Source organism: Tachysurus vachellii, chromosome 8 (genome assembly GCF_030014155.1).
Source record: "Tachysurus vachellii isolate PV-2020 chromosome 8, HZAU_Pvac_v1, whole genome shotgun sequence".
NCBI classification, from domain to species: domain Eukaryota; kingdom Metazoa; phylum Chordata; class Actinopteri; order Siluriformes; family Bagridae; genus Tachysurus; species Tachysurus vachellii.
The window spans coordinates 3834559-3861011 of NC_083467.1; the positions used below are offsets into that span (position 1 = coordinate 3834559).

At 41.3% G+C, this 26453-nt stretch overlaps 1 protein-coding gene across 5 annotated transcripts; it reads right to left on the minus strand.

Moving 5' to 3' along the window:
- Positions 1–123: 123 nt before the first annotated feature.
- Positions 124–25979, minus strand: slc39a10 (solute carrier family 39 member 10). 5 transcript variants are annotated; one of them, XM_060875777.1, is made up of 11 exons: positions 25828–25979; positions 14058–14136; positions 9807–11201; positions 9561–9729; positions 5766–5941; positions 5475–5648; positions 4704–4824; positions 4207–4470; positions 3991–4071; positions 1590–1780; positions 124–1387 (listed from the first exon to the last, which is right to left on the minus strand). In XM_060875777.1, the coding sequence occupies exons 3-11, from the start codon at positions 11178–11180 to the stop codon at positions 1235–1237; spliced, it is 2703 nt and encodes a 900-aa protein (XP_060731760.1). In that variant the 5' UTR covers positions 11181–11201; positions 14058–14136; positions 25828–25979; the 3' UTR covers positions 124–1234. The 5 variants fall into 5 exon arrangements, with proteins under 5 accessions (XP_060731760.1, XP_060731761.1, XP_060731764.1 ...); XM_060875778.1 differs by lacking the exon at positions 25828–25979 and adding an exon at positions 18184–18310; XM_060875781.1 differs by lacking the exons at positions 14058–14136; positions 25828–25979 and adding exons at positions 12510–12547; positions 12750–12810.
- Positions 25980–26453: the final 474 nt, after the last annotated feature.

Here is a 26453-nt window from a genome sequence, read left to right on the forward strand (position 1 = left end):
CTGGGTGATGTGAAAATTCCTCGGTTTGACTTGGGATAACAAGTTGAAACAAAGAGCGAAATAACGGGCAGGAATGATGTAGACAAAATTTGATTCATTAAAAAAAATAATAATAATTACATGTATATATGTGTGTGTGTGTGTGTGTGTGTGTGTGTGTGTGTGTGTGTGTGTGTGTGTGTGTGTGTGTGTGTGTGTGTGAAAAAGAAAAACCAATAAGAAAGTGTGGGCTTGCTCACAAATAAATACCTTGTGTAGTGATCTGGCTGATCCAACAAATCACAGTTTACTAAATACTAGCGCATAGCAGCTCGACCTTGCCTTTACATTAATCTACACTTGCTCCGAAACGCTGCATTTTTTTTTTTTTTTTTTTGGACTAATGCTCGAATACTCAGCTTGATGATGTACCGATGAAAGGATTTGCATGGAGTGATCAATGTAGCACACTTCCTCTGTCTAGGAACAGTAGAGTTACTACAGCATAATGAAACGCAAGCAAATCTATGCAACTGTTGCTGGAAAGCACACGAGCACAGTTTTGAGAGGTTTTTTTTTCTTTTCTTTTTCTTTTAAGCCAGGCACAAACAATGGCTGCCATTCATTCCGGGTACAGTATGTAAATTGTGATCGATTTTTTTTTTTTTTTGAGGCTCTTACTTTGTGGCTCGACAACACAAAACAAAACACAACGAGAGACGTCACATTTCTTCATTAATGGGTCTGCAAGTGTACTAACAAGTGAAAACGTAGCTCTTCTTCCTGGACTACTACACTCGGATGGATGGACGGATAGATAGATAGATGGATGGATGGATGGCTGGCTGTGCTAGCTGCCTCTCAACAGTCTGTCCATCATGATATTAAACTCCTTCAATTCTGGGACTTCATTCTCAGTGATATGTAGTGATATTTAGAGGATACCGATACCACGTTAAGACGAGCACTGGGACATGCGCTTTGAGCTTTTGAAGCGAGCGAGCGTTAGAGAGAGTTTTAGAAAGAGAGAGAGAGGTCTGTGTTTCAGCATCTGTGTTGTGCTTAATCAGGTTTTGAACCCTTACTCGAAAGAGAGGACAATGTAGCTAAATTGTAAATGTTCTTGTCTGCATGTCCACCATAAGCCACCGAGGCCCTCTTGGAGAGCAAATGAAGACACAAGGACACGAACGAGACAGGAGGACCCTTTGTGCCATGTTTTCCGGAGGAGAACGTTGCCGGCGTGGAGACGGAGCTAGAAGTCGAAGTTGAACACGATGCGGTCCTCGAAGATGGCGATGAGCAGCATGATCCCGAAGCCTGTGAGCATGCCTACGTTCTGCAGGACAAAGTGTCCCAGCTGGCAGCGTTTGTGTTCTTCGCTATCGCCGTGCAGCATCTCAGGCAACTGTCCGACAAAAGAAAAGTCGTTAAACATGGACGATGTCAGATTGAACAGACATTCATGCAAACTTTTTACAGCTGTAAAATACTCCAGCTCCACCTCCGCATGATGTGTAGGAACGTGATTGGACGTGATTTTTGTTTTTTAAACAGAAATTGAATGGCATTTCTACTTTGTAATTCCTCAGGAGTGTATTCATTCTTACCATGTCCACCAAGGCCACGTAGAGGAACATGCCAGCTGTGACGGCGAAAATCCAGCTTGTGACGTTGTGCGCATACTGACCCACGGCTGTGCCGATCAGCATGCCGAAGTAGGCCATGAGAGCTGACAGCAAGTTATACACAATAGCCTGCTTTACTGTCATCCCGGCCTTCAGCAGCACTGCAAAGTCACCTACAGGCAAAAACAAGAACAGAGTCAAACCTATACATCACACCAGACACACAAACACCGGCTTACTCAAGGACGACCCAGCAGACGGGCACGAGAACGTACACGCTTCCATTGCGCTAATCTCAATAGCATGTTATTTTAGGTGACAGGCTAAAAATGAACATAGCCAATTGGCACTCGGTCTCAATCCCCGAGCAAGACGGAGTAAAAATGCAGAAAAAGTCGATTGTTGGCCTAGATTCTCGTTATGCCGTGTCTCCTGTCCTCCTTCCCTGCTAATTACTGTCTAGAATGCATTAATGTGTCACATGCATCAATCCATCTCAAATAAAAAAAAAACTGGTGGAGTCGTGACAGCCTCAACTGCGCAGCGCTTTCGAGCTGGTTCCCAACTTCCCTTGTGTCGACAGGCACAATTAAAACAGCCGTCAATGGAAATTAGCTGCGCCTCGAGGTGCTAAAGAGCGCTCATTACCACTGTGCCGTGCCTCGTGGAGAGGTGCTGGTAGACCCATCATTCCCTTAAGATGGCAAAAATAAACACTACACGCGCCCGTGAAAGTCGGTCAAAAAAAAAATATTATCAAACACACAGGATACACACAAGTTTGTATGAACTCAAAAATAAACAGATAGTCCTGCCAGGTAACCCAAACACTATAAAGAATATTTGGGTTTATTTTGTCTCAGACTTGATCGATCTATGGCATAGACATATTGGGTACTGTTTGTTTTCCTTCCATTTAAACATGAAAGGACGCAGACGTACACAGAGAGATAGATGGAACCTCTCTGCTCCCCAGCTGATGTCTGGGATGAGGTGATCAATCGATATGGGATGCAAGAGGCATCTCTGGAAACCAAAAACCATTACTCACATAAGCAGGAGAAATATTGCAGTACAGTATTGTTGCTGCACGGAACAAAAGATCCGGCTGCACCAGGAGTGATTCACGCTGACTGGCAGCGCCCTTAACGCCAGCTTAACCTGTTTTACTGAGACAATATAGTAGGTACAGCAGGGTCGAGAAGTCAGAGGCCTTCCTTTCTCTCTATACATTAGCGTAATAAATATTAGGAGCCATGCATATTTTGGCTTTGTTCAGAATGCTGGACGTGCACTTCTACAGTAAGTAATTAGGATTAGTGGATTTGTATGTGGACCCCCAGATGTGGCTGTTCCACAAATTGTTGCCACAAAGTTTGGAGCGCACGGTTCTACAGAATGTCTCTGAATGCTCAATCGTTACAATTTCGCTCCACTGGAACAACAAAAGCATGACGATATCACTGTGCACAAATCGAGCTCCGTGAAGACACGGTGTGTTAAGGTCGGACCGGAAGAGCTCGAGCCGTGACACTGACTCGACCCCAAGGAACACGTTTGGGATGAATTGCGTCTGATCTCACTAATGTGCTTGTAAATGAACCAACAAAACATCTAGTGCCAGAAGAGTGGAGCTTGTTATAACAGCATAGGGGGAATAAATCCGGAATGAGGATTATGCAAGTATGGGTGAGCTGGTCGGGGGGCACAAACCTTTGGTCATACAGTGTATAAAAAAAAAATAAAAAAAAGACCAGGAACTGTGAAATAATAACAACCCTAACAATAATAACATTTCAATAAAGTTACTTCTCTCCTGCGTTCTAGATTAGAGAATAGGATTAATATAATAACTGAATGTTCAGGCACGGCTCTATGACCGCTGTGAGAACAGAAGAAAGTTTTGTAGTGTTTTGCTTCCTGCTGCTGAAAGTTTCAGTTCATACAGCTTTTTTTTTCTCTCCCAGGGTAGCTGTTACTAGAAAATCGTAACATTTTCCAGATCGATATCACTTTTCATCCTCCGGGTGCAGAAAAGTTAAGCAAGAGAGTATATGAATAATGCTACAAGGTACAAGTAAGACATGTATCAAGACTCCAGCACCCGTGTGGTGTGAATTATGAATTATTGAATCGATTACAAAAAAAATCCCTTGCAAGGGGGGAAATAAAACCTTGTCTTGCTGTACTAGACTTCCCAGAACTGACCTAAGATCACAGGGACTGAGATTCTTCTTGAATGTCAGTTATTAATAGACCTGATTCAGCTCAAGGTTACCATTTAAATGGAAATGCTGATAATCAGATTAAATCTGGAGTGTGTTCCAGTTTCCAACAGTTTCGACCGAGTCAATGTTTGCATTAGTTTTGAAAAATGACCTACCCAGTTCATGAGGTAACTCGTGGCAGAAGACGGCAACAGATGTACTGATGCCCCCTGTAATGTTGGCACTAAACGCAGCACCTGCAATATAGAACACAGCTCTGCCATAGGTCGGTTTTCATATTGTTGTCTGGTTATTAACTGTTATTCTAGTACATATAAGGAAGACTGAATATTGTTATTGTTTCCAGACTAAGCACATGGTAATTGCCTTACCTATAGCCAATCCGTCACTGAAGTTGTGCATGCCGTCTCCCATGATGACCATCCAGGCTATGCTGGAAATACCGGCATCTTTCATGTCCTTCTCTGAATGGCAGTGGTCGTGATGCGAGTGCCCGTGGCCGTGCTTCTTTGTTTTGGCCTTCTTACTGTTTCCCTCAGCGTCTTCTGGGTGCTCCGTGTCCGTAATGGCCAGTGGCGTCTTGCTGGGAGAATCCGAAGGCTGCTCTTCCATCATCGGAGTGGCGCTCTGGGAAGCTGATTGCAGAAATAGGATTTTGAAGAAGAAGTAGAAAAAGAAGAAGGGGGAAAAAACTGTTATTTTACTATGTAGTGTCTGAAGAGCTGAGTCACAGGCTGGTTTTAAACAAAGTCTTCAGACATTTTCACAAATTGCTTCAATGAGCAGTAACTTTATACCTCAAAGGGTGTCTGCAAAATCTTGTAATAAGCCTTATAGTTTTTGAAAAGTTGCCTGATAAGTGACTTACCCTCGTCTAAACGTTTTAAATGCATCCACTCTGCATCTGAGCGCCTGTTTAGTTTGTGATCTGACAGCTTCTTCCCAATCTTCGCATCCTTGCCTCTCTTTTTCCTCTGAAAGAAGCCACCCTGCACAGAGAGAACAACTTTATAGCAAAAAAAACGCTCCTTCTTTTCTATACTTTCCTTCCTTTCTGTTCTAATTGAGCTGCACTGCAGTGTTTCGGGTTAGTTTTCGGATCGGATCCCTTCTCTTAAGCCAGGACATTTCAAAAACCTGTGTATCAAACAGTCTATAAATGGTCAATGCGTGTGTGTCAGTCTGTCATATTAGGTTTACTACACAGAAAATAAGTGAGCGCCATTTTATTAAAACCAATGTAACGCATTTGATTTTTATTTACTTACATTAATTATACACAACTCTACAGCTATTTCTAGCTGCAATCTAGCTTATATCAAATTCTACAGGTTTTCCACTCATCACTGCATCACCACTTAAGCTAGCATTAGCTAAATGCGTTAGAATATTAAATGTTTTTTCCAGCACTCACACTCTACTAGTACCAGTATGTGTTTATACTAATGCTAGTGTTGATATACCAACATGCTCTTTTTAACACTTCTGTTCTACTCTCTACACTATCAGTCTTTCACTGACTAGCTATACTGTCTCGGTCCTTATAACCCACATGATTTGCCCATTGGCCACTAGTTGGTAGATTTGAATAGACCTTGCCCATCCTCATCCCCCTGTGCTGTCTGTAACCGTCTCATACCCCTTGGTCTTTGTAATGTTTGATCATCGTGATGCAGTGCTCGATGATAAACAGGAGGTAGATTCCTGCCAGCGCCGTCAGACCCTTCCACACGCCGTCAAACTCTGTGAGCAGATCCACGCTCTCCTCTCCAAGCTCATGCTCACTTTGACCGTGGTCATGGGTTCCTTGAGACTAGAAAAAAAAAAGGTACGAGCTTAGTGCACTGGGACAGAAAATACAATCAAAATGCCCGATAAAGCGGTGCACATGCCGTCTGTGGCTGTTAAACACAAGTCACTTTCGTCTTACGTGAGGCAGCAGATGGAGGAGGGCATCTCCACTCAGCGTGCCCACTGCCAGTGCCACCAGGAAGGTGAGCAGGAACTTGAAGCAGGACTGATTGAGGATGGGCACCAGCACGACACCCAGCAGGGACAGCAGGCTGATCACGGTGATGGACACAAAGCCACACACCCAGACCCACGCTGAAACAATAAGAGTAAGTACTCAGTGCTGCTGAAACGTTAATATGATCAGTAAGTATTCAATAAAGTTTTATTTGTACAGCACTTTTAACAGTGGACATTGACTCAAAACATCTTTATAGTAATGTAAAAAAAAATTTGAATAGAAATTCCAAAGTTTAAAATGAAGTTTATATTGTTCCCCGAATGAGCAAGACTGAGGCAGCAGCGGCAAGGAAAAATGCCCTGAGACAATACAAGGAAGAATCCTTAAGAGGAACCAGACTCAATATGGAGTCCATCGTCATCTGGGTGGCATCGGAGAGTGGGGTTATAAATAATGCCCTTTCTAAAACTGTATATGGCCAAGTGGGGCAGTGCAACTAGGACCTTTTAAGCAACTTATAAATCGGTATCATTTCTTTGTTCATTATAGATTTAACACTAATTCCTTGTTTCCAAAGCCGTCAAACGGCGGCATGATTTTCAAGTGGTTCTGTCCGTAGCGGTCCCACGAGCCATCCGGTAGCAGTGACTCCAGACAGAAGTAGGGCATCAGGTTGGATCAGGCAGGTCTGAAGAGAAGAAGCAGCCACACTGCCTGATCTGAACACTGGGAGCTCAGGAGTAGTAAAATTAAGTTGTGGATTAGCAGAAGTGTATTAAGTCAAAGAGAAAACTCATTCAGGTCTGCAGTCCGGAATTAGTTTTCTAAGCTCTCCACAGGGTGCTGTAGATCCTGGGGGTGAAGTTTCACGAACGTGGACGGGAATCACGTCACAACTTTCAGCTGACCCAGAGTTTGACTTATTCTATACTCTGATCATTTTTATGGTCTACGGGTGCGGTCTCATACACACCGTTTTATCAGTTTGAATCAAAGCCAGATGGAGTTTGTTTGTGCAGGAGAGAAATCCGCGGTCACACTCGGGAGTGTGAAACAACTCGAGGGATCTGAGCTTGACGTGTTCGGTCCGCTTCCATGTGGGGTGTGGTTTAATTACAGTGAGACAACAGTTCAGTGGTGGTGTGTGATTTTTCTGATCTACTCAAAGTGCAAAATGAGCCAAAGAACATAGCTATAGAACTGCACAGGTGCAAGACCTGGATACAAAATGCAGAAACTATGAAACCAGCTCTTTGGGAATTTTGAGATTTGCGCAATCCACAAAATTCCAGCCCTAAATACTCGTTTTGCGTTTTAGTTTGTTGAATGTAAAAACCAAACCAAAGTAAAAACATTTCCCTTCGATTCGGTCGACTCGATGTGAACGCGCTCAGACTAACCCAACAGTGAGACTACACACAAGATTATTTGTTGAAACTTCACAATGGTAGCCCTGATTAGATATGCTGAAGTGGTAATAGATGTACGGGGTAAAAACTTAATTAGCTTAATTAGGCAATCACTTTAATTGTATTTTAATGAGAGTTATTTAAAAGTTTTGGAGGTCATACTCTGAGGACACTTTTGATAGCTTTTTCATTGGGAGGCACTGTTTATAACAACTGCAGATTACTATTGTTCTGAAAAACGGCACAAGGTATTAATTCGTTCATTTAATCCTGTATTTAATCAGTGCACAGATTTCTGATTTCTGGACAAGTGTTGAGATCAGATTAAAAAGAAAAAAAATAATTAAAAAGTATTGAAAGTGCTCACAAGAACGAGAAAATTTTTTTAAAAAAGAACCGATTACTCTGTGACTCCGCATTGTGATCTTTTAATTACAGTTAACCACATTAATATGTGCAATCATTAAAAAATGCAATTAGCACTTTTTTCTTTTGCTAAAACTGAGAAAATGAATAACTATAAACTTGTAAAGGATCCACGCTCATTTAAGAGAAGCGCACACTGTCTCAGGAGGTAAAAGCAATCACCCACAGATACACTGCACTAATTATATAGGCCTAATAAATGGCACCCTCAAGCTCGTGTCCAGCGAGTGTGTCTCCGTCTCTCTTCATCTCTCTCTCGAACACACACATTTCTTCACACTTCTAATGACTAGTACAAGTGACAATTAATTACTGATGTACTGGCCTAGTTATCAGTGTGTGAATCAGTAGTTTATCTGTGGCTTTTTAATGGATTGGTAATAAAAAATAGTGACAAAAAAGTCTCGCTGTCCTTCGGATGAACTGACTGGCGATAAAAAATAAAAACTGTTAAGAAATAAAGCTGCATTTACATGGTACAAAATTCTGTCCCAGCTTTGATATTAAAAATGGTGAGCGCTGCCGATACAACGCTTGCACGTCGATAGTAAAGACACCATAGGATGATGTGAAACTAACCAGACGGCTAAAAAGCCGGTAATAAAATGTGATGGTGAAAAACTAATGAGGAATTTTTAAATCATGAGAGCAGTGACATAGTAATGGTAGGCGAATTACATTTAACTTCTATAAAGTAAGGCTCGCTTTGAATGACTCGCATTTATGAATCAATTCTCTAGAGTCTAGACATAACGTGGTGGATCGTCTGTTTACGCGAGATCGTTTTCTGCATGAGTTCACGTCAAGCTTATGGCTGACCTGCTCAGATCATATGGAGGTTCAGTATCTGACCTGGAGAACAGACCGTTATCACAAAATTTCTGCCATGGTTTTGGCTTGGAGTTCAGGCCCACTTTGGAGTACCTGCAAATGCATCTTTTCAATACCGATAACATTCTGTGCACATGTAAGAAATGTCCAGTGTTCACTCCCACGTAGCAGGAGCAAGGCATGTGATCACTTACCTTAGGGAAGACGTAGCCAAAGACAAAGATATCATTCACACTGAACTCTTGCACATTATGTAAAATTAAAGTCCGACGGCCGTTCTGAAAATTTGTTTCATTTTCTGTTCCAATTGTGCGACTATCGACTATATTGTGCGACCAAAATAAACCCAGATGTCTGTATACGTTCTGTATGGTGGCAGTGCATTTATTTTTAATCTCGTGTTTGTCTGAATTACTCTACCGGCAGTAAACATGGGAACTTGTCAACAGCTCAGAATGCCTCCTGCAGTAGGTTATTTTTGTATTGTCGATTGCCTCGTGAGGGGTGGGGGGTGGGGGGGGATTTCGGTGCGAATCGCATGATTTTTACTACTTTATTGCAGTGATTTATAACCTTAAAACATAAAGGAAGATAACGAAACCCAGACCAAGAAAATAAACCACGACGGTTTTATAGATCAAGCGACGAGAAGAATTTAAATTAGAATAGCACATAAATTTAGATAAAGAGCTATTTAACTTCAAAAAACAGCATTTTTGAAAATAAAGAAAAACACGTTCCTGGGAGAAATAGCAGCAATAGAAATGTAGTTGTGCTCCGAGGTAAACGGTTAACTACACGTTTGATTGGTTTACATTGGTTGGATTCAGTTACTCGACTCGTATCAGCAAACCTACTACATTATGGCCATTCTGTGTCCGTTCAGTACTAGAAACGATCTGTGTGGTCAAATGGTGCATTGGAAAATTAGTGCAGACTTTTGAGTTGTTTACACATATGTGAGGAAAATGTTGAAAAGCTCACAGGTGCAGATTAAGCCGACATGTGAGCGTGGTGTCTTCGGACTCACCTCTAAAGCGTTAACTAACGAGGACTGTGTGATGAATTTATTAACGCATGCTTGTACCTGAGGTTGGAGGCGCTTCCTGAATGTCGACCTGATGATAATGGCGGATGCAGAGGCGACTGTCTATCTGATAGAGCAGGGCAGGACACAGGTAGGTGAACTGCGCTGGGGAAATGAGCGAGTCGGGGCTCAGGCCGTAGTGGTGCAGGAGCTGGGTGAGATTTAGACACTGAAAGACGAGGACAAAGAGTGAGCCACGGTTCACAACAATTCAAGAGTTAATGCAATAACAATGAAGTGAGCTACCTCCTCATGCAGATGAGGAACGTCTTCAAATCGACTAGCCAATGAGGTGTTCGGGTTCCCCGTCTCTGCTGGTACTGCACGTTTTTCTTTGCTGGACTGCCCCTGATGATGCACATGGTGGTCATGGTCGTGATCATGCTCATTCGCACTATCAGCGACTACAGAGCTGTCGGTAGGGTTGGGTGTTCTGCTTCGCCCCCGTTGTCCTTTACCCTTTTGTGGCCTCCTGCTCCTTTTTGAAGTGGAGTTAGGAGGCTGACTGGAGGGCTGGAGAGAGAGTGCCTCAGAATTGCTAATCTGAAGGGATTCTGAGGTGTTTTGAGTAGGGATCCTATGGGTTACAGTGTCTGGAGTGTGGTGGGAGTGGTGAGGGTGAGGGTGTTTATGGTGATGATGCCCATGATGATGAGGCTGTGTCTTATCTTCATGGCTACTGTGATCTAAGGAGGGTCCAGTGAGATCATTGGTTTCCTGTGTTTGCTCATTGGTTTGTTCCTTTGTGTGGTTATGCAAGTGAACATGTGAGTGCTCCAGACTGTCCTGGGTATGGTCATGATCAGGTGTTTCAGTCTGAGTATTGTCCTGTTCATGATCATGGTCATGTGAGTGACCATGAGAGTGTTCATGATTGTTATGCGTATGGTCATAAACAACGCTTTGAGTCTGAGTACTGCCATGCTCGTGTTTATGATCACCTACACGATGGTCTTGGTCATGGTCATGGTCATGGTCATGATCATGATCGTGGTCACCATCTTTGCCTGACCGTCCATGAGGTTTGCCTTCAACAGTAGGACCGACTGCTGCAGTGAGATTCGGACTACATGAGCTTCCGTTGGTCTCTCCATGAGAGTGATGATTGTGGTCGTGGTGGGAATGATGTGATTGCGGGTGACCAGGTGAATGTGAATGCAGGCCTTCCTGCACTTCCAGAAGGTCCAGATGGGCCACGTGGTCATGTCCCAGGTTCTCATGATCCAGCTCCACCACTCGCACTTTGCCTAGTCCAAGACTCAGCAGAAGGTTCTGGAAACCATGAAAATCGAGCCGGTCCTGCTGGCCGTAGCGGCGGAAGAGCTCCTGGATGTAGTATTGCTGCTCTTGCTCTGCAGCTCCTTTCTGGTTCCCGGGTATCAGGTGAATTGGTGGTCCCACATAGGACTCCCTTGATATCTGGTGGTCGTCATGGACATGGTCGTGGTCATGCCCATGGTCGTGGTCGTGGTCATGGCCGTGGTCATTACTGTGGTGGTGGTGGTGGTGGTGATGGTGGTGGTGGTGGTGATGGCCGCTTTCATGGCAGTGGGTGCACTGATGGAACAGGAGGGTGAAGAGGCAGAGAAAGCAAAACTTGGTGTGAACGTGAACTCTCATTGTCTCTTCACTTTGAGACCACTGCAAACACATGAAAAACAAAACAGGTAAAAGATTAATATTGTTTTCATGCAGCATGAAACATATCGTCTCTATTATTAAATGACAAGACCGTGATCATTGAGACAATACGAGTCAGGTTATCTACACACAGTCACCGTTAGACAAAAATAACTGGACTGTTTCAGAGACAGATGTCTCTGAAAGGTCTTGAAGTCCTGGGGCAATAATAAATCAAGGACGCAGCAGAGGCTCTTACAAAAGCTTTGAAGCACAAACTTTGCAAAGTGCAAGGCAAAGTGAGGCAGCCTAAGTACTAGTGAGCTAGAACATTAAAAAAAAAATTTGTGGCGTTAAATGTTGGAATTTAAGACACTGAAGCAGGAAAGCAGGGGAACAGTTGCGGAAAAAATATATATATATATATTTGGTATCTGGCTATCTGAATACCACCAAACAACCAGAACACCATAAACCCAAACAGAGTGGAACATTTTAACGAACAAAGGATGAAACTGTAACTATATACAGAAGCTTACAAATATACTGACAGGCTCAAGGTTCCTGAATTCATATATATTAGATTAGATTCAACTTTATTGTCAGTACACATGTGCAAGTACATATGTATATATCTTTAGTTTTAAATACTAGCAAAGCAATGGTAAGCTCTGGAACCGTGGCAGAACCATACAGTTTGAAAGAGCTTTAAGAGCAACGACGAGCGACAGATGTTTCCTGCGATAAACGTCTTTCCTCTTACAACAGCCTGAGGCTGGGACCAGGGTCACGTTAAAAGCAGCATGAGTGACAGAACCAGCACAAAAGACCACAGCCTGAGAAAGAGATGTTGCTATTCTGTTGTGGGAGAATCTTATGACAGAAAGAGGACGTTGTAATGGAGAAGTGGTGTGTACAAAAGAATACGCTGTACAGGAGCGAGAGAGCGTGAGAGTGAGGTTTCCATCACAGCCTTCAAATCCAGAAATAAATGCATATGTGCTAAGGGATTAGGAGCGAAAAAAGCCAACAGCGTTTTGAATGAAAACCCGCTGATTTTCCATCCTTTCAAGGATCAGTGGAACAACAGAAGGTAATGGAGCAGCAGAGGTGTCAATCTTCAGCGTTGCAGAAGAAAAGAACAGATTCATTTCGAAGAGATACAGACGCAACAAAGGAGATCTTCGTTCTTAGAACTACGTCACATTCAAAGAAGAAATTTTCTGTGAAATTGCCGTTACTGCTATCAGCCCAGACACAATCAGACTATCATGTCATTAGTCCTGGGGGGAAAGAAGAAGGGGACCAAAAAAAAAAAAAAAAACTCACATGCTTTAAGGCCAGTAATATCCTTGAGCAGTCAATTTCTAAGCGACGTTGAACAGATAACAGATAAATATTTCTTTATTACACTTCAAAGCAGATAATAAATCTTTACTGTGTCGCTAGCATGGCTCAGATAGGCCACATGCTGCTTAAAAAAAAAATAATAATAATCCTTCCCTAAAACATGAAGGGAGCCAATTCAATGGGATTCTCCTGCCCGAGTACATCATGTGGAGTACTTACAGCTTCGGGTATCTGCTTCCCAATCGGCGCACTAATGCAAATTAAAAAGACATGCGAATGAGATGGCGTTCTAGCTTTCGGTTTGGCGTTTCGGGAGCCTTCGTCTGAGCGCGCATCGACTGTGTTTATAAACATGTAACTAGAGTGACCTCTGAACCCCTGAGGAGATAGGATAGAATAATAATAATAATACAGCCTATTCTGAGGCAATCAGGACACACAAATAAGACAGTGTTGCCTGCTCAATGTGCTCTTTGTTACCTGCAAAAAGGGACTTTTTTTTGCATAGGCGCGTGTTTGGAAAAAAAAAAATATCATGAGACAATTTGGATCAGACCGGAATCTGCTGGAAAAGGAGGCACGGATGACCGGGGATGAAGGAATTTCACTGAGGCTTAGAGGTGTTGCAGAAGAGTCACATGTTCAGGTCCGGATGCCTGAGCAATAATAATTCTGACAGCCGTAACTGTATAACAGCGCTCTTAAAGCTCTGAGGTTTTTTTTACTGCATAGATGAAATGAAATCACACCATCTGTACCTGTTTACTGCTCCAGATATTCGTACTTGTGATTTAGATTTAATCCTGACGTGTTTTTTTTTTTTTTTTTTTTTGTCACATACATACAAGATATAAAGGAATACAAAATAAAAAGGAATGGAATTAAGGATAAAAAAAAAAACCAAAAGGAGGTAGATAAATAAAAAATATAAACTATATAAAAACTATATAAAATATATGTATACATAAATGCGTATGGTAGATATTGGCAGTACAAATTAAAATGATTTAGTGACTGTCCTTAAAGTGTCCATGTGCAGTATGGAGTGGTATAAAGCGGCACTTTGCTGTACAAGTCCAGAGTTAAAGTGTGAGTGCGGCCTAAAAAGTTTAATACCACTCACACGGTCGGTGGTTGTTTCTACCCGCTAGAGACACTTTCAAGCAAGTAGTTGGCTCTAATTTCTCAAAATATCAACAAACTATTAGCCTAACTGCAACCCTGACCGGACAGATACTAAAGATAAGTGAATGTGGCCTTTCTTTGTCTCGAACATCCCACTTGCGTTTATCTGTTTGGAACGCGTTATCTGATCGTTCTGAATAATGTACTCATATTTGCTTACATGAAGGCAGTGATCATTTCCTCGCAGGCCTATGAGATCTAACAAACACACACGTACACACTCTAGTAAGATAAAAGTGCCCTGTGTGCAAAAATGTGAGATGCATTGCAGCGAATATTTATCATCATTTAATTCAACAATTCCTTCAAATCTCGAAGTAAAACTGAAACAGCGGTACATACCGTAAAGCTACGGCCCTCCACTTTGGCCCCGGTCCTGATCCAAAGATGTTTTCCCCCAGCTCTTCACTCTGCTCTGAAACTGAAATCACAAGCAAAATCATTCCAGAATTACTGTCAAATCAACGTTATTAGATCTAATCCTTAACGCTTCGTCAAGCCGAGCCTTAAAGTTATATTCAAGTTAAATATTAAAGTTTAATACTGAAAGACCTGAAAGTGCATGAAGGTCATACACACTGTACTATTAATGAACGCAGAGAGCAGGAAGGATTAGATCCTCTTTTGAAATGCTGTCGGATGTACGTGTTCTAGGACCACGGGCTGCGGAGGAGCTGAACAGCATGGAGGCGAGTCGAACACAAAAAACACGCTCCTCACTGGTGCGTGGGCGCCAAACGCACAGGACGTGGATTGCTTCCGAACGTATTTGTTTGATCTGGTGAAAGGCTGGAGGGGGTCAGGAGGCTCGACCGAACTCGAGGCTGAATTCTATGGAAACCTTTAAACCATTCTGCATAGAATTGGGGGAAAAAATGTGTGTGACAACACTGTTGGGCATTAGAAGGTCAGCGGTAGCCTCGAGCAGGTCATTTCACGAGCACAGATGGGGGAAAATGACAACAAGAACAAAACAGTGTAGTGCTTACATTGGCAGGGATTCTGCTAGTAAAGGGTACTGAGTTGAAAACGTACACACCCACTTCCCCAAGTCTTTAAGTCAGCTGAGTTCATATGACTCTCATGTGCTCGCTTCGTCTCTCCGGCCTTTCTCGAGATCAAGTCCACTGCCGGTTCAGTGCAACATGGAACCCAGATTGACGGTTCTTACAATAGAGCTGACTGGATTATCCAGTTAATCACCCTACTTCGTTTGTTTAATTAGCAATCTCTCTCTCTCTCTCTCTCTAACTGGCAGACAGGCCTGTGAAATACATAACATATAATCACCTGCTGAGCTGAGAATTCATGGATATCAATCATCTCAACTGGGAGATCAATTAAAACAAACTCAGATTAAGCTTTGCAAAGAAAAGCTTGAGGACACAAGGTCTGATTGAACTTCTGTGAAGCTTCGGATCCATCGTAGCGGTTTCTCTTCTGGGAGCTTCTCATGAAAGCAAGATGTTGGGTTCGTCTCATCTCTTAACATGCACCGGCAGTTTGTCGTTTGCATTATTTCGTTTTAACGCACGAAGCATGAAGCATAAACGCCAAGACGGCACTGATGGCTCACGTGCACGCCGTATTGTGTGTTCAGCCCACAGACGGGGAGCTATTTTCTAGGCGGTTAGAGTTGACCTGGAAATTAGGGTTGATGGTAATGTTAGACAGCAGGAACGTAGCACGATTAGTGTGAACAGGCTTATAAGACACTCGAGGCGCCATGACATGATAACATTTTTACAGCATGGTCCGTGTTACGTCGTAAGTCCACTTATAAATGAAAAATTAAGCATTCTCCGGTATTCTGTTCAAAGTTTATTAACCCTAACCAAGCATCTACAGAGAGTCTGGAAAGTCGGAGAAAACGTATAGAGCTTAAGGGTGAACGAGTGGGTCATATGTTAAATGCAAAAATTAAATCGATGTAGTTTTCTACTACTAAAATCCAGTGAAAAGAACCGCTGTATGGAGCCACTCGGACAGGAGGAAACGCTGATTCACCTTCATTGCAGCTTCGCTCTCTCAACTGGATCTGTGCCTCCATACCGGTGTCTTATACCACAGTTTTATCAGAAAGACATACACAAGAAGGTAATGGCTAAAAATAACATGTGACTCACAAGCTAGTACAACCTGAACGATCCATTTTCTCTCCTGTCTAAAGCAAATGGCGTGCTTCACTTAATGTACCAACAACTGCTAAACTTTAGAGTAACATCGAAAGTCCACAGGAGCACACCGTTCTTCTTCGACTGTGAATCTTTCTATCATTTACATATGTTTTGGAAAGCCCTCGGGGTCAGGAGAGACGAGCAGATGCCTCTGAACACAATGGCAGATGGCAGGAGGAACAGTGTGTGCTCTGCGACCACTGGGGAAATTAAAGCAAAGTGGAGCTGGGTGAGGGTTTCAGCTGACCAAACTTCGGCAGAACTTTCCGGAAATCGGAATCAGCTTTAGTGACACATCGATACAGGCGCTGGTGCTACAATATCGGTTTAGAATCTTTTCATATACTCTAATGATGTGTAAAAATGCTGCAATACTGAAATCATACCAGGCGAGGCCACAAAGGTGAATCATAAATGTGAGGAACTCACGCAGCATCTCTCCATAAAGTCCCTGACTGTTTAGTACTCAGTATCAGAACTGTTGAAGCTTTTTTTTTTTTTTTTTTACTTGACTTGGACTCCGTGTGAAAAATGCTACCTAATAAAATTCAGATCGCTTGAAGGTCAGTTCTGTAAACTGAAACATCAAGTGAATCCCAGCTGTCCAAAGAGACAAATCTGTTTGGATAGAACGCCTGCGGTGTGGAGAGCCGAGCCCAAAGATCCTTGATCCTTCAGTCAAAAAGACACACACCTACCTTAAAAATAAACAGACACGCCATAAAACTAAACACGTACAACCCCCTGATAGATGACCAGCGAGATTATTATTATTAGGGTCGATGGGTATCGGAGTCTGGAGCTCAACCTGTCAAAACATCAGAAAAGGGTTCACAGGAACTGGTGTTTTAACAGCGGTACGGCAACTTGTCCTGAAATCGCTCGAGAGCACGCAACAAGTAGATTGTGTGTGCAAACGGTAAACAAGGAAAGAAAGAAAAGTGAAAATGGGGCACAAAAACGTTTGAATTACAGATTCCGAAACGTCAAAATAGGAACAGTACCACTTCCTGAAATACTTCTTTCAACCCTGTAACCTTCCAGAACAGCAGATCGACAGATAACAGGGGTCGAATGTTCAGGCCCTTTCGTGCACACGGACAAATCCACACATCAACAATAAAGTGTAATAACCGAGAGGAAACCCGGCAACTCTAATAAACAATAACGAGCGGCCTCGTGCGAGATCACCATCAGGCCACGATGCACCTGCGATTCAGTCTGCAACACGTCTCCAGAGTCCTGCTGCTGCGTACCTTTCATCCAAAGAGATGTCTGGATAGATGAAGGACGGAGATGATCAGCCTTTAATGCTCTTCTATAGCAACATCTAGGACTGGAACTCCTTTACGTCTGCGAGGTTTCGGGTTTATATGGGCGAGGATGTGGTCTTGTATGCATAGGAGTGGGTGGAGAAGGGGATTTAAGTTAATCAGCTACTGCGGCGACCACATGCCTCAGCGCAAAAAAAAAAAACCTTGACACCAGTGAACTGTGAACATTTGCAGAGATCCAGCGTTATGAATGCTTCAACGATCGGATCTCATGTTTTGGGTGCTGACTGATGGCCAGTTTCTAATGAGGACCTCTTCGCCCAAATCACCAACAGTAAATGGGACCGTTCCATTCTCTGAGTTCCTTAATAAACATTGACAAGTCACATAAAATCCAGGTTCAAAACTGCCCGGCAAAACTTATTAACGCTAAACTTATTTTCTCACACACAAATTCAGAACAGATACCAAACCTGCTGTCGGGACACTAGGAGTCACATGACAAGGGTGGGTTGGGATGAGGAACCGAAATCTGATGTCAGGGGGAAATGAGCGAGAGGAAGAAAAAAAAAAAGAGAGAAAAATGTCGTACTTTGTCATAAAACGTCTAAGAATGATGCAAACCTGTCTGGGATTCCATGTAGTATATAAAAATTCTGCTCTAGCATCATCATGGAGCATCATCATGGAGCATCATCAAACATGAGCATAAGATACTACGTGAAAAATAAATAAATATATACACTATAGTGGCACTTTTAATATTAGTGATGTACAATTTATAGGGGTGCAAATTAGGTGCAAATGAGGCAACAACTTAGTGTGCGGTGATAGTAACGATAGTGTCTAGCAAGAACATTTTCCCGTCGCCATAGTGACCGTAAAGCGCTTGGCCGTTATTTTGGATGGGGAAATTAAAAAAAAAATACTATATTGTATCAAAAATATAGAATCAGAAAGACAATAATAAAATAGTTCATCGTACTGATCTATAGAAATAGGATGAAATCAACTGACCCAAGTTTTCAATGGTGGTACAGGATGATGGTGGTACGCGAGAGTCATCTCCTGTTATCACATGAAGCAGACACAATCCCAGTCTTCACTTAGAGTGAAAATCAGTAACCAGTTCGAGACCCTTGTTATTGTTCACTCACATTTTAGGCAAACGAGTTCACGTGGACTTTATGTATTTTTGGCCAGCCCAAGCCTTTGCTGTCATCATCGCATCTGCGAATCCGCATCATCTTCTGCATACTTCTGCTTTTTCTACAGATTGAGTCACTAAATGTTGGTAAAGCTCTAGTGAATGTCGAAGGAAAAAGAACCCGGTGCTTGGTTCTGGTTTGTGTCGCACAGGATGGAGAAAAAAATGGAAAACTGCTTCTTAAAAAAAAATAAGCTTGCTGGTTTATTTTGTTTACATACAGTATATTTTGTGGTATTTAAATGACAAACGTGCCAAGATTGTTCTGTACACTAGTGTTAATTTCGTCACCTATTTTTAATTTAGTTTTAGTCTTGTGCCAAATGTCCTTGTTAGTTTTACTCATATTTAGTCATTCATATATCTTTTTTTTTGTTAGTCAAGTTTTAGTCGACTAAAAGTCTTTTAATTTTAGTCTAGTTTTAGTCAAAAAATTGTAGTCTTTTTTAATATAACACATTATTACTGAGATTATTACTGATAAACATTTCAGTAAAAAAAAAAAGTGTTTCCCATACTGTATGTTTCACTCGAACTTGACTGCACATCACATTTTTTACTTTATCGATACTGCTTTTAATCGTAATGCAAAGACCGGTCATCGGGACATAAGCTGTCATGTACAATAAAAGAGCCTGTGCAGCGACAGGAAATATAATTTAACACAAAAAGCCTGATTAGACCAGATTTTTTTTTTTTGAGCGGATTGTGGACGAATTGTTTCTACGCACACACTAAACAGCACGAAGCCACGAACTCGTGAATATTTTAAAGGCGTAACAGCTGATGAAAAAGCAGAGACAATTGTAGACGAAAATGAAGAGAGATTTTATCTTAGTTTTTATTTTATACAAAACATTTTCGTCTCGTCTTTTTTCGTCAACAATAATGCATGTTAATTTAGTCTTAGCGTTTTTGGACAGTGGTGCAGTCTTGTCATCGTCTCGTCTTAGTCATTAAAAAAAAGGTTGTTGAACATATTTCGTCTCGTCTGACGAAATTAACACTACTGTACACGTATTGAAATTGAATCAATGTTCCTTCTCTTTCTTTTGCTCCTGTTTTCTCTGTTTACAATTCCAGAAAAAGAAATGTAGCGGACAAAATAAAACGCATTTTTCTAGATGGTTAGGATCTCATACCCGACTTTGAAGACTGACCAGCAGCACTGGGACATTTAGCAGCACTGGGACATTTAAAGCAGCACTCATAATATTCATCTGTAAAAAAATAAAAACAAAAACGTGGATTTTTCCCTCATGACCTCATTAGTAAAGACAAATGAGCCCTGGTTTGGTCTGAACCATCGTTCTTCAGGCCAACATGTTTAACACTCATCTATTCCTGTGTCGAGGCATCAGTCACATGAGCACAAGTAAATGTCGATCTCATGCACAGCCGCAATCCACCGAAGTACAATAAACTCCTTTCACAGGCCTGTGTATTTCGTGTGGATGTTCTATTTATTCTGTCACTCCTCAGTACGGAATTACGTGTTAATTAACAATCCGGGAGTGATTTGTGCCATGCAGACTATGGCAGCTACAGGTACAGGACGAGCCAGGGACAAGCAGACACTGGAGACCATGGACACTTCTACTGAACTTGCGTCAACTAGTGCACTGTGTATTGCACAACAAATTTTTCACGGTGCGACTACTGTGCGTTTTTCTGTGTACACTCTACCACGACCTCTCATCACACATGACGTGTCCTGTAATATAGTTCATACGCTCAGAACAGACTATAAAGAACAAAGACGGTCTTTTCTACATATTTGTTTTCCATTCTTTTTGCTTCGTGGCATAAAGTTTTAGGAACTGTTAAGTCCTAGTGGTGACATGTTTCGCCTTGGGGATTAATAACCAAACCGTGAAGTGAAGCCAGTTAATATCATCGTTCTTAAAAGACGCTAATTGGCCGGCGGAACGAGTTTAGAAAGCTGTGTGTTTGTGTTGTTGTGAGAAGAGAAATAAGAGCTGCAGGTAAGCTTCGGAGGATATTCACCCACAGGCAGATCGATAACAATAAAAGCACACGCTCGCGGCAGATTTGACTAGAACCTTTTATTCCACGTGAAACCGCCACAGCGACAGACCTTACAGATCGATGAGCAGGGTGACCTCCGCGCATTTATACGGTTTAATCCTGAACAACTGGCCGACGAAACGTTCGACTACTAATAACGACTAGCGTCTACAATCCAGCGTTAAAGAGCACGAGGAAGAAAGTAATATATCAGAGAACAATAAAGCTGAACTAATTTATCATAGTAAGAATGATGATGATAATATTTCATGTGTATAAAATGCAGTTCAATGAGCTTTAAAGTGTGACATTACAACAAAGAACTGAAAACGGGAACGTCTGTAAAAATAAAACACCCAAAAATATACTAGAAATGCGTAACGTCACGACGTGGGGAGATGTGCTCACAAATGCAAAGCCAGGACACCAGAATTTCCATAGTACCACAAACACACATCCCGATACTAACATCGGCTAAAGCACCACGGTGTCTCTGCTCAGACGCTCATCAGCATTAAGCTTTGTTACACTCAACAAGTGCAGCAGATTTTGATTCTGTTTTGATCGTGTTGCTTCAAATAGCATGAGAATCTCTATAAAGCACTCTCAGGTGTCTGCAAAAATAAATAAATATTGGATTAGCAATTTTTAATCAAACACACAGACTTTAATTCAGACAGATTCGATGCAGATGATTTGTATTCGTTACATTTACAAAACCAGAAGGCACAGAAAGGAATGCCGAACACACATCTGCATGCACATCTGGTGTACAAAGCAAAGCGTTGCGAGTTGCTTATGGAACATCGCACGTCGGTGTGAAAATGGCTTAACAGAGACGGCAACGATGTTTTAAAGTAATAAAGAAGCACAAAAATGATGGATTTGATGATGATGCGAGAATGAGAAGCTCGGTGTGGTGTGGTGCAGAGATTTTAGTTCGCCAAAGCAGCAAATATACAGATGGTCTGAACGTTCAAAGTGTGTGACAGGGAAATGAAGGGGAAAGCTGGAATGGTCACGCGTGTGTGAAGTCAACGTGTGTGAGAATGTGTGTGTGTTGATGGCGTGACGTCCTGTCCAGGGTGTTTATTCTCTGCCAGGAGAGATTACCGACAACCAGAAGATACCGACGCCGTATCGGCTCGACTGTCGTGAAGCTCATAACGCTCATCAACGGCGCTGAGCCGGGGTTCATTGGGAGGTAATGAAACGGGTCGGGATTCATTACAGCGCTGATTTGGCGAGAGGTAACTACAAAACGCTCGACTGTAATTCAACAAGGCAGATGTAAAAAGAACGAGCTGACTCAAAAGTCTCAGAGATGATTGGCTGGTTAAGAAAAGGTTAAGAACTCAGAAAGCACAGATTTCATTCTTGCTAAATTTAAAAAAATAAATAAATAAATAAATAAATAAATAAAACACAACAAATGCTGATTGAAGCTGTGATATTTGTTCATGTAAAGTCATCCTAGTATATAGTGCATCATTCGAGTCAAGAAAGACATGTTGCTCCGTCAACATGATGGAGATACGAGTGACTGAGTAACCAGACTAACCCTGGCTCACCAAACAGACACACAAAAGGTCAGAATAACACCTCCATCCTGCCTTTTTTTTTTTTTTTTTTTTTTAAATCGATTCTCTTTGACTTTTACCAACACGTCTTTCGGCAGTGATTCAAAAATCGTCTGCTTTGCGCTAAAACCTGAAAATCGCACGGTCAAGAAATCCACTTTACACACACGAGCGTGTTGAAGCATTAATCCCTTGACAAGAATGGTCTGTTCTCAAAAGTTTATACACTTCCAAACAAACCACACACACACACACAAGGTCACCGACGTGATCTTATTATAGCCGCTCATGGTTATTGTCACAACAGGGCAAAAAGAAACAATTGCGACTGGAGAGGAATTGAAACGTGTGAAACAGAAAACGCAAGTATTACAGCGTGATAGATTACTAACTCCACAGAGCACCATCGAACCACCAATCTAGTAGTGTAAATGAAGACAAATACAACTAATCATACAAATCTGGTTCAATTAGATTTTTTTTTTTTTTGTTTTTGTTTTTTTTTAAAAGGGCACCTTAGAAACGTACAATAGGTTAGTCGGTAATCTGTAAACCACAAACTGCTGATGGAGGATTTAGAGCTTATTACTATTATCATAATTAGCAAGTTTAATAAGTTTTGTATGAAAGTGAGTCTCAATACCTTCCACTTCTTCCCATCAGTCTTTATTCATGATTGTTCGTTTTGTGATCCCAGCTGTCTGAGGCCCATTTTTTTAATACGTTAAAAGTGATCATCGTAGAAAAAAAAATTATATGATAAACAAAATGACAAATGATAAACCTTTCCTCTTCCTACCTAAAAAAAACAGCGTGTCTGGACTTTCATCATTCAATTAAACAGCAGCACTAAAGTTACACAGCAGAAATATTTTGGAAAAGTACCAATTTGATAAAAGGTTAAAATCTGCATTAAAAAAAATAATAATAATCCTCCATGAGGAGAAAGAAAAAAATCTGGAGCTTACAGCCAGAAGTCTTTCAGTAAGAAAACATAATTCAGGCATCAGTAATCATCTATATACAGTCTTGATTAATGACTAAGTAAACGTATCGGACACTAGCCCTGCACATTCGCAAACTCAAGCCAGTCTATGTAAGCCTGTATGTAACAAACGCTAACTGGTCTACAGGCTATAAACAATACCATAGTGTTATTAATAAAACACCAATCACAAAGCTTCCTTAGGAGACACAATAACTGCGGCTTGAGGAAAAGTTGAATTCATTTATTTTCTTGCACACTCATTAGGGCCCTTGTGTGGTTTCTGAAGTCGTGCACTAGTGCAGTGGCAATCACACACACACATACTGTACACACACACAGATAAATAGCAAGTGAACCACTATACATCCATGTAAGTGCTCACAAATTAGAGATTACACTGTTTTCACACAAAGAGCCCTAAGCGCTACTAAGAGACCAGAGCAAACCACGACGTCTTCATCAGCTAAATCCATCACACTTAAGCAGTCTGACTCCATTTTTATTTGAGAAACAGCTTGTGGGTTCTTTTGTTGATCCACAATGTTTGAACTTTTTCCAGCCACACGTTCTTACAGGACGTGGCATGTAAGTTCTTGGAGCGCTCTGAGCGATTTACGTCTCCAAATCTAGAGTCAACAGTTTCTATATAAGCACTCGTGATGTACAGCCTTGTCTAAATAGGCGTGCTAAAAAATAGCCTCCGTTACGTCCTGAAGGAAAAGAGTTTCTGTGTGTTGTCTTCAGTATAAATACAAGAAAAACTACTTTTTTTGTCTCATCGGACTGAAATAAAGGCACTGAATGTTTAAAATGCAAAAAAATAAATAACGATAAATAAATAACAAAGAGGACCAAATAACTTGCCTAAAACTCCCCTGTGACAAGTCAAGCCTATTACATATTATGGTCCACCAACTTTTGAAGCTCATAATGAGGTTCAGTTTGTATTAAAATGAGGTGGATGTAATAGACATGGATCTACAACTTAAATTTTTGTAACTTTGAGATAGAGAGAGAGAGAGAGATTACCCTGTGTAAAATATTAATAGTTATTCAAAATGTTCTCTGGTGTGGTAACATTACTCAACACCAATCTATAAATTGCATCCAATCCAAACAGTACCCTGGTCAGTGTTATATTTAACTACTACTGGTATGAGGTCACCATTCTCAAAGATAGCTGTACGATAACTACGCAAACCCGTCTTGTGTTTAAAACGTTCAACAAACCTTCGGGGGAGAAGGAGAGATAACACCAATAACGGTACAGGTGTTATCAGGAATCATCTGCAACCTTGTAGTGCATCCTGTTCTCACCGTTTGCATTAACTAGTACGTCTGCATCCAAATGCATGGATACAGACACATGTTCCCCGAACACCTTGCTGTTGTACACCGTTGTGCAAACACATCGTTATTGTGACACACTGCAAACTATCACAGACTTCAGACATCCAGTGCATCCTTTATAACTTAATATGACATCAGCATGAGTTTCCCAAACATTTTAATAACAGTGTGAAGTAATAAATATTTCCCAACTGCACGTAGTAAACAAAAACACCAGCACTTTATTTATTAATATATTTTTTTTTTATTACTTTCCCAATTTGTACTTGTGAGGCTATTTAAATAAACAAATGCTAAACATATTTATTATAGAATTATATATAATCCCAGACATTTGTGACCAACACAAGTGACTGAATGTCACTACGGCACTCAACAGTCCTGGGTCTCGTCCCTAACCCGCGAGTCACTGCACTAGATAGTGTCACTAAACTACATACGTCATTACAATAAAGTCCACTAAAGAAATGTTCGAATTTGCAGAGAGAATAACGGGGATTGGGACAAAGCCCGAGTGTAATTAAACTTAAACGGGACTTTGTTATTAAAAATCGTAAAGGTTAAAAATGAAATCAAACTAAACAAAGAATAAACAAACAAACACTGAATGGGTAATAAATGTCATTACGCTGTCAAATGTGTGTGTCTTTTCTACACTTACACTACTGCAACATCACAAAGTTAAAAAAAATAATAATAATAAAAAGTTTTTCCTCAAGGAAAGTGACGTGAACTGTTTACCACGTGAACTACTTTACACGTGCACTACTTTACATTTTTAACAGACACAAATGTGTTCAGGTCATGAATTAAAAGTCTGAAACAAACTGAAGTAATTAACAGTATGTCAAAAGGGTTAAGTTAAGAAAGGAGCAATTTAAACTAGTTAATTAGTTACTCGGTCCAAATCAACATCCCGTTAGAGTTTTACACCAAAAACTCAACAAGACTGTAGTTAATGATTTGACTAAATATTTATGTGGTCATTTTGTGGCTGACCACGTTAAAATAACTTCCCTTGGCTAATGCTAATCATGAGACTCGAGCCAACACACACACACACACACTAAAAACAAACCTAATCATTTTTAATGGTTTATCCGCCATATTATACCCGTTTAATTTGGCACTGATATTCGTAAATGAAACCAAAACATACATTAGAACGAGAGCTAATGCTAGCGCTAAAGTAAGCTAATGCTAGCGCTAAGCTAAGCTAATGCTAGCGCTAAGCTAATGCTCGCCATAAAGCTAATGCTAGCGCTAAGCTAAGCTAAGCTAAGCTAAGCTACAGGTTCCGTAAAGGCACACGTCAACGCAACGTGCGCCTTAAGCGAGGCGAGGGCACGAGAAGCCCGGGATCTTCCACATTTCAGCTCCAGTTGTATCATTTAAAACATATAAAATAAAATAAAATACATGACTACTAGCTACGCGTCGGTACGCAGCTCGGGTCCATGTTGTGGGAGTGTGTGAAAACAAAATCGCGGTTTTTTTTATATAGTTACCTCACTCAAGTGCCGTGTGCATCTCCTCTCCGCTCGGTACTAAAAAAAAAAACACAGCAGAAGCCGCAGCAGACCCGGAAACGCACATAAAGCCCAGTAAGGGGCGCCGGAAGGACATTCACCAACTGTGTTTACGCGTGATTTGTCGCGTTAGCGTGTAGCCGAAAGAACGCGGCACGTGAACCGCGTAGAAAAAGAAATGACGCAGCTCGCGAGCTCACGTGTGTGACCGTGTCACCTGCACTGCTGCTTTTACTCCTTTAAACATTGTCAGCTTTATTCCTGTCTTATTTATTTAAGAATTAGGTCGTGCACTATGGTTCAGCTGTACATACATACACTTCACTTAAAAATGATGAAGACAATCAAACAAGAGAGTCATTAACATGACTAACAATAATGTTTAGGAAAAACAAACAAACAAAAAACGGTCATAATGTTTTCCTCAGTTTGATAGGAATCACTTTTAGACTGAAGGGATTTTTCTTTCGGGTTATGTTTTTCTTATATACATATTAACGGATGATGGATGTTGTTGGTTTCGTGTTGGTGATGGAGTCAGTAAAATCTTTTTTTGTTTGTTTGTTTTTATTTATTTTTCTTCTTCCAGAGGTCTGAGAAAAGGG

Coding starts and splice junctions, on each gene's coding strand:
- slc39a10 (XM_060875777.1), bottom strand. CDS start 11,180: ATGAGAGTTCACGTTCACACCAAGTTTTGCTTTCTCTGCCTCTTCACC. Junction 9,730..9,806: donor TTCCTCATCTGCATGAGGAG/GTAGCTCACTTC, acceptor CTCGTCTTTCAG/TGTCTAAATCTCACCCAGCT. Junction 5,942..9,560: donor GGAAGCGCCTCCAACCTCAG/GTACAAGCATGC, acceptor TTATTGTTTCAG/CGTGGGTCTGGGTGTGTGGC.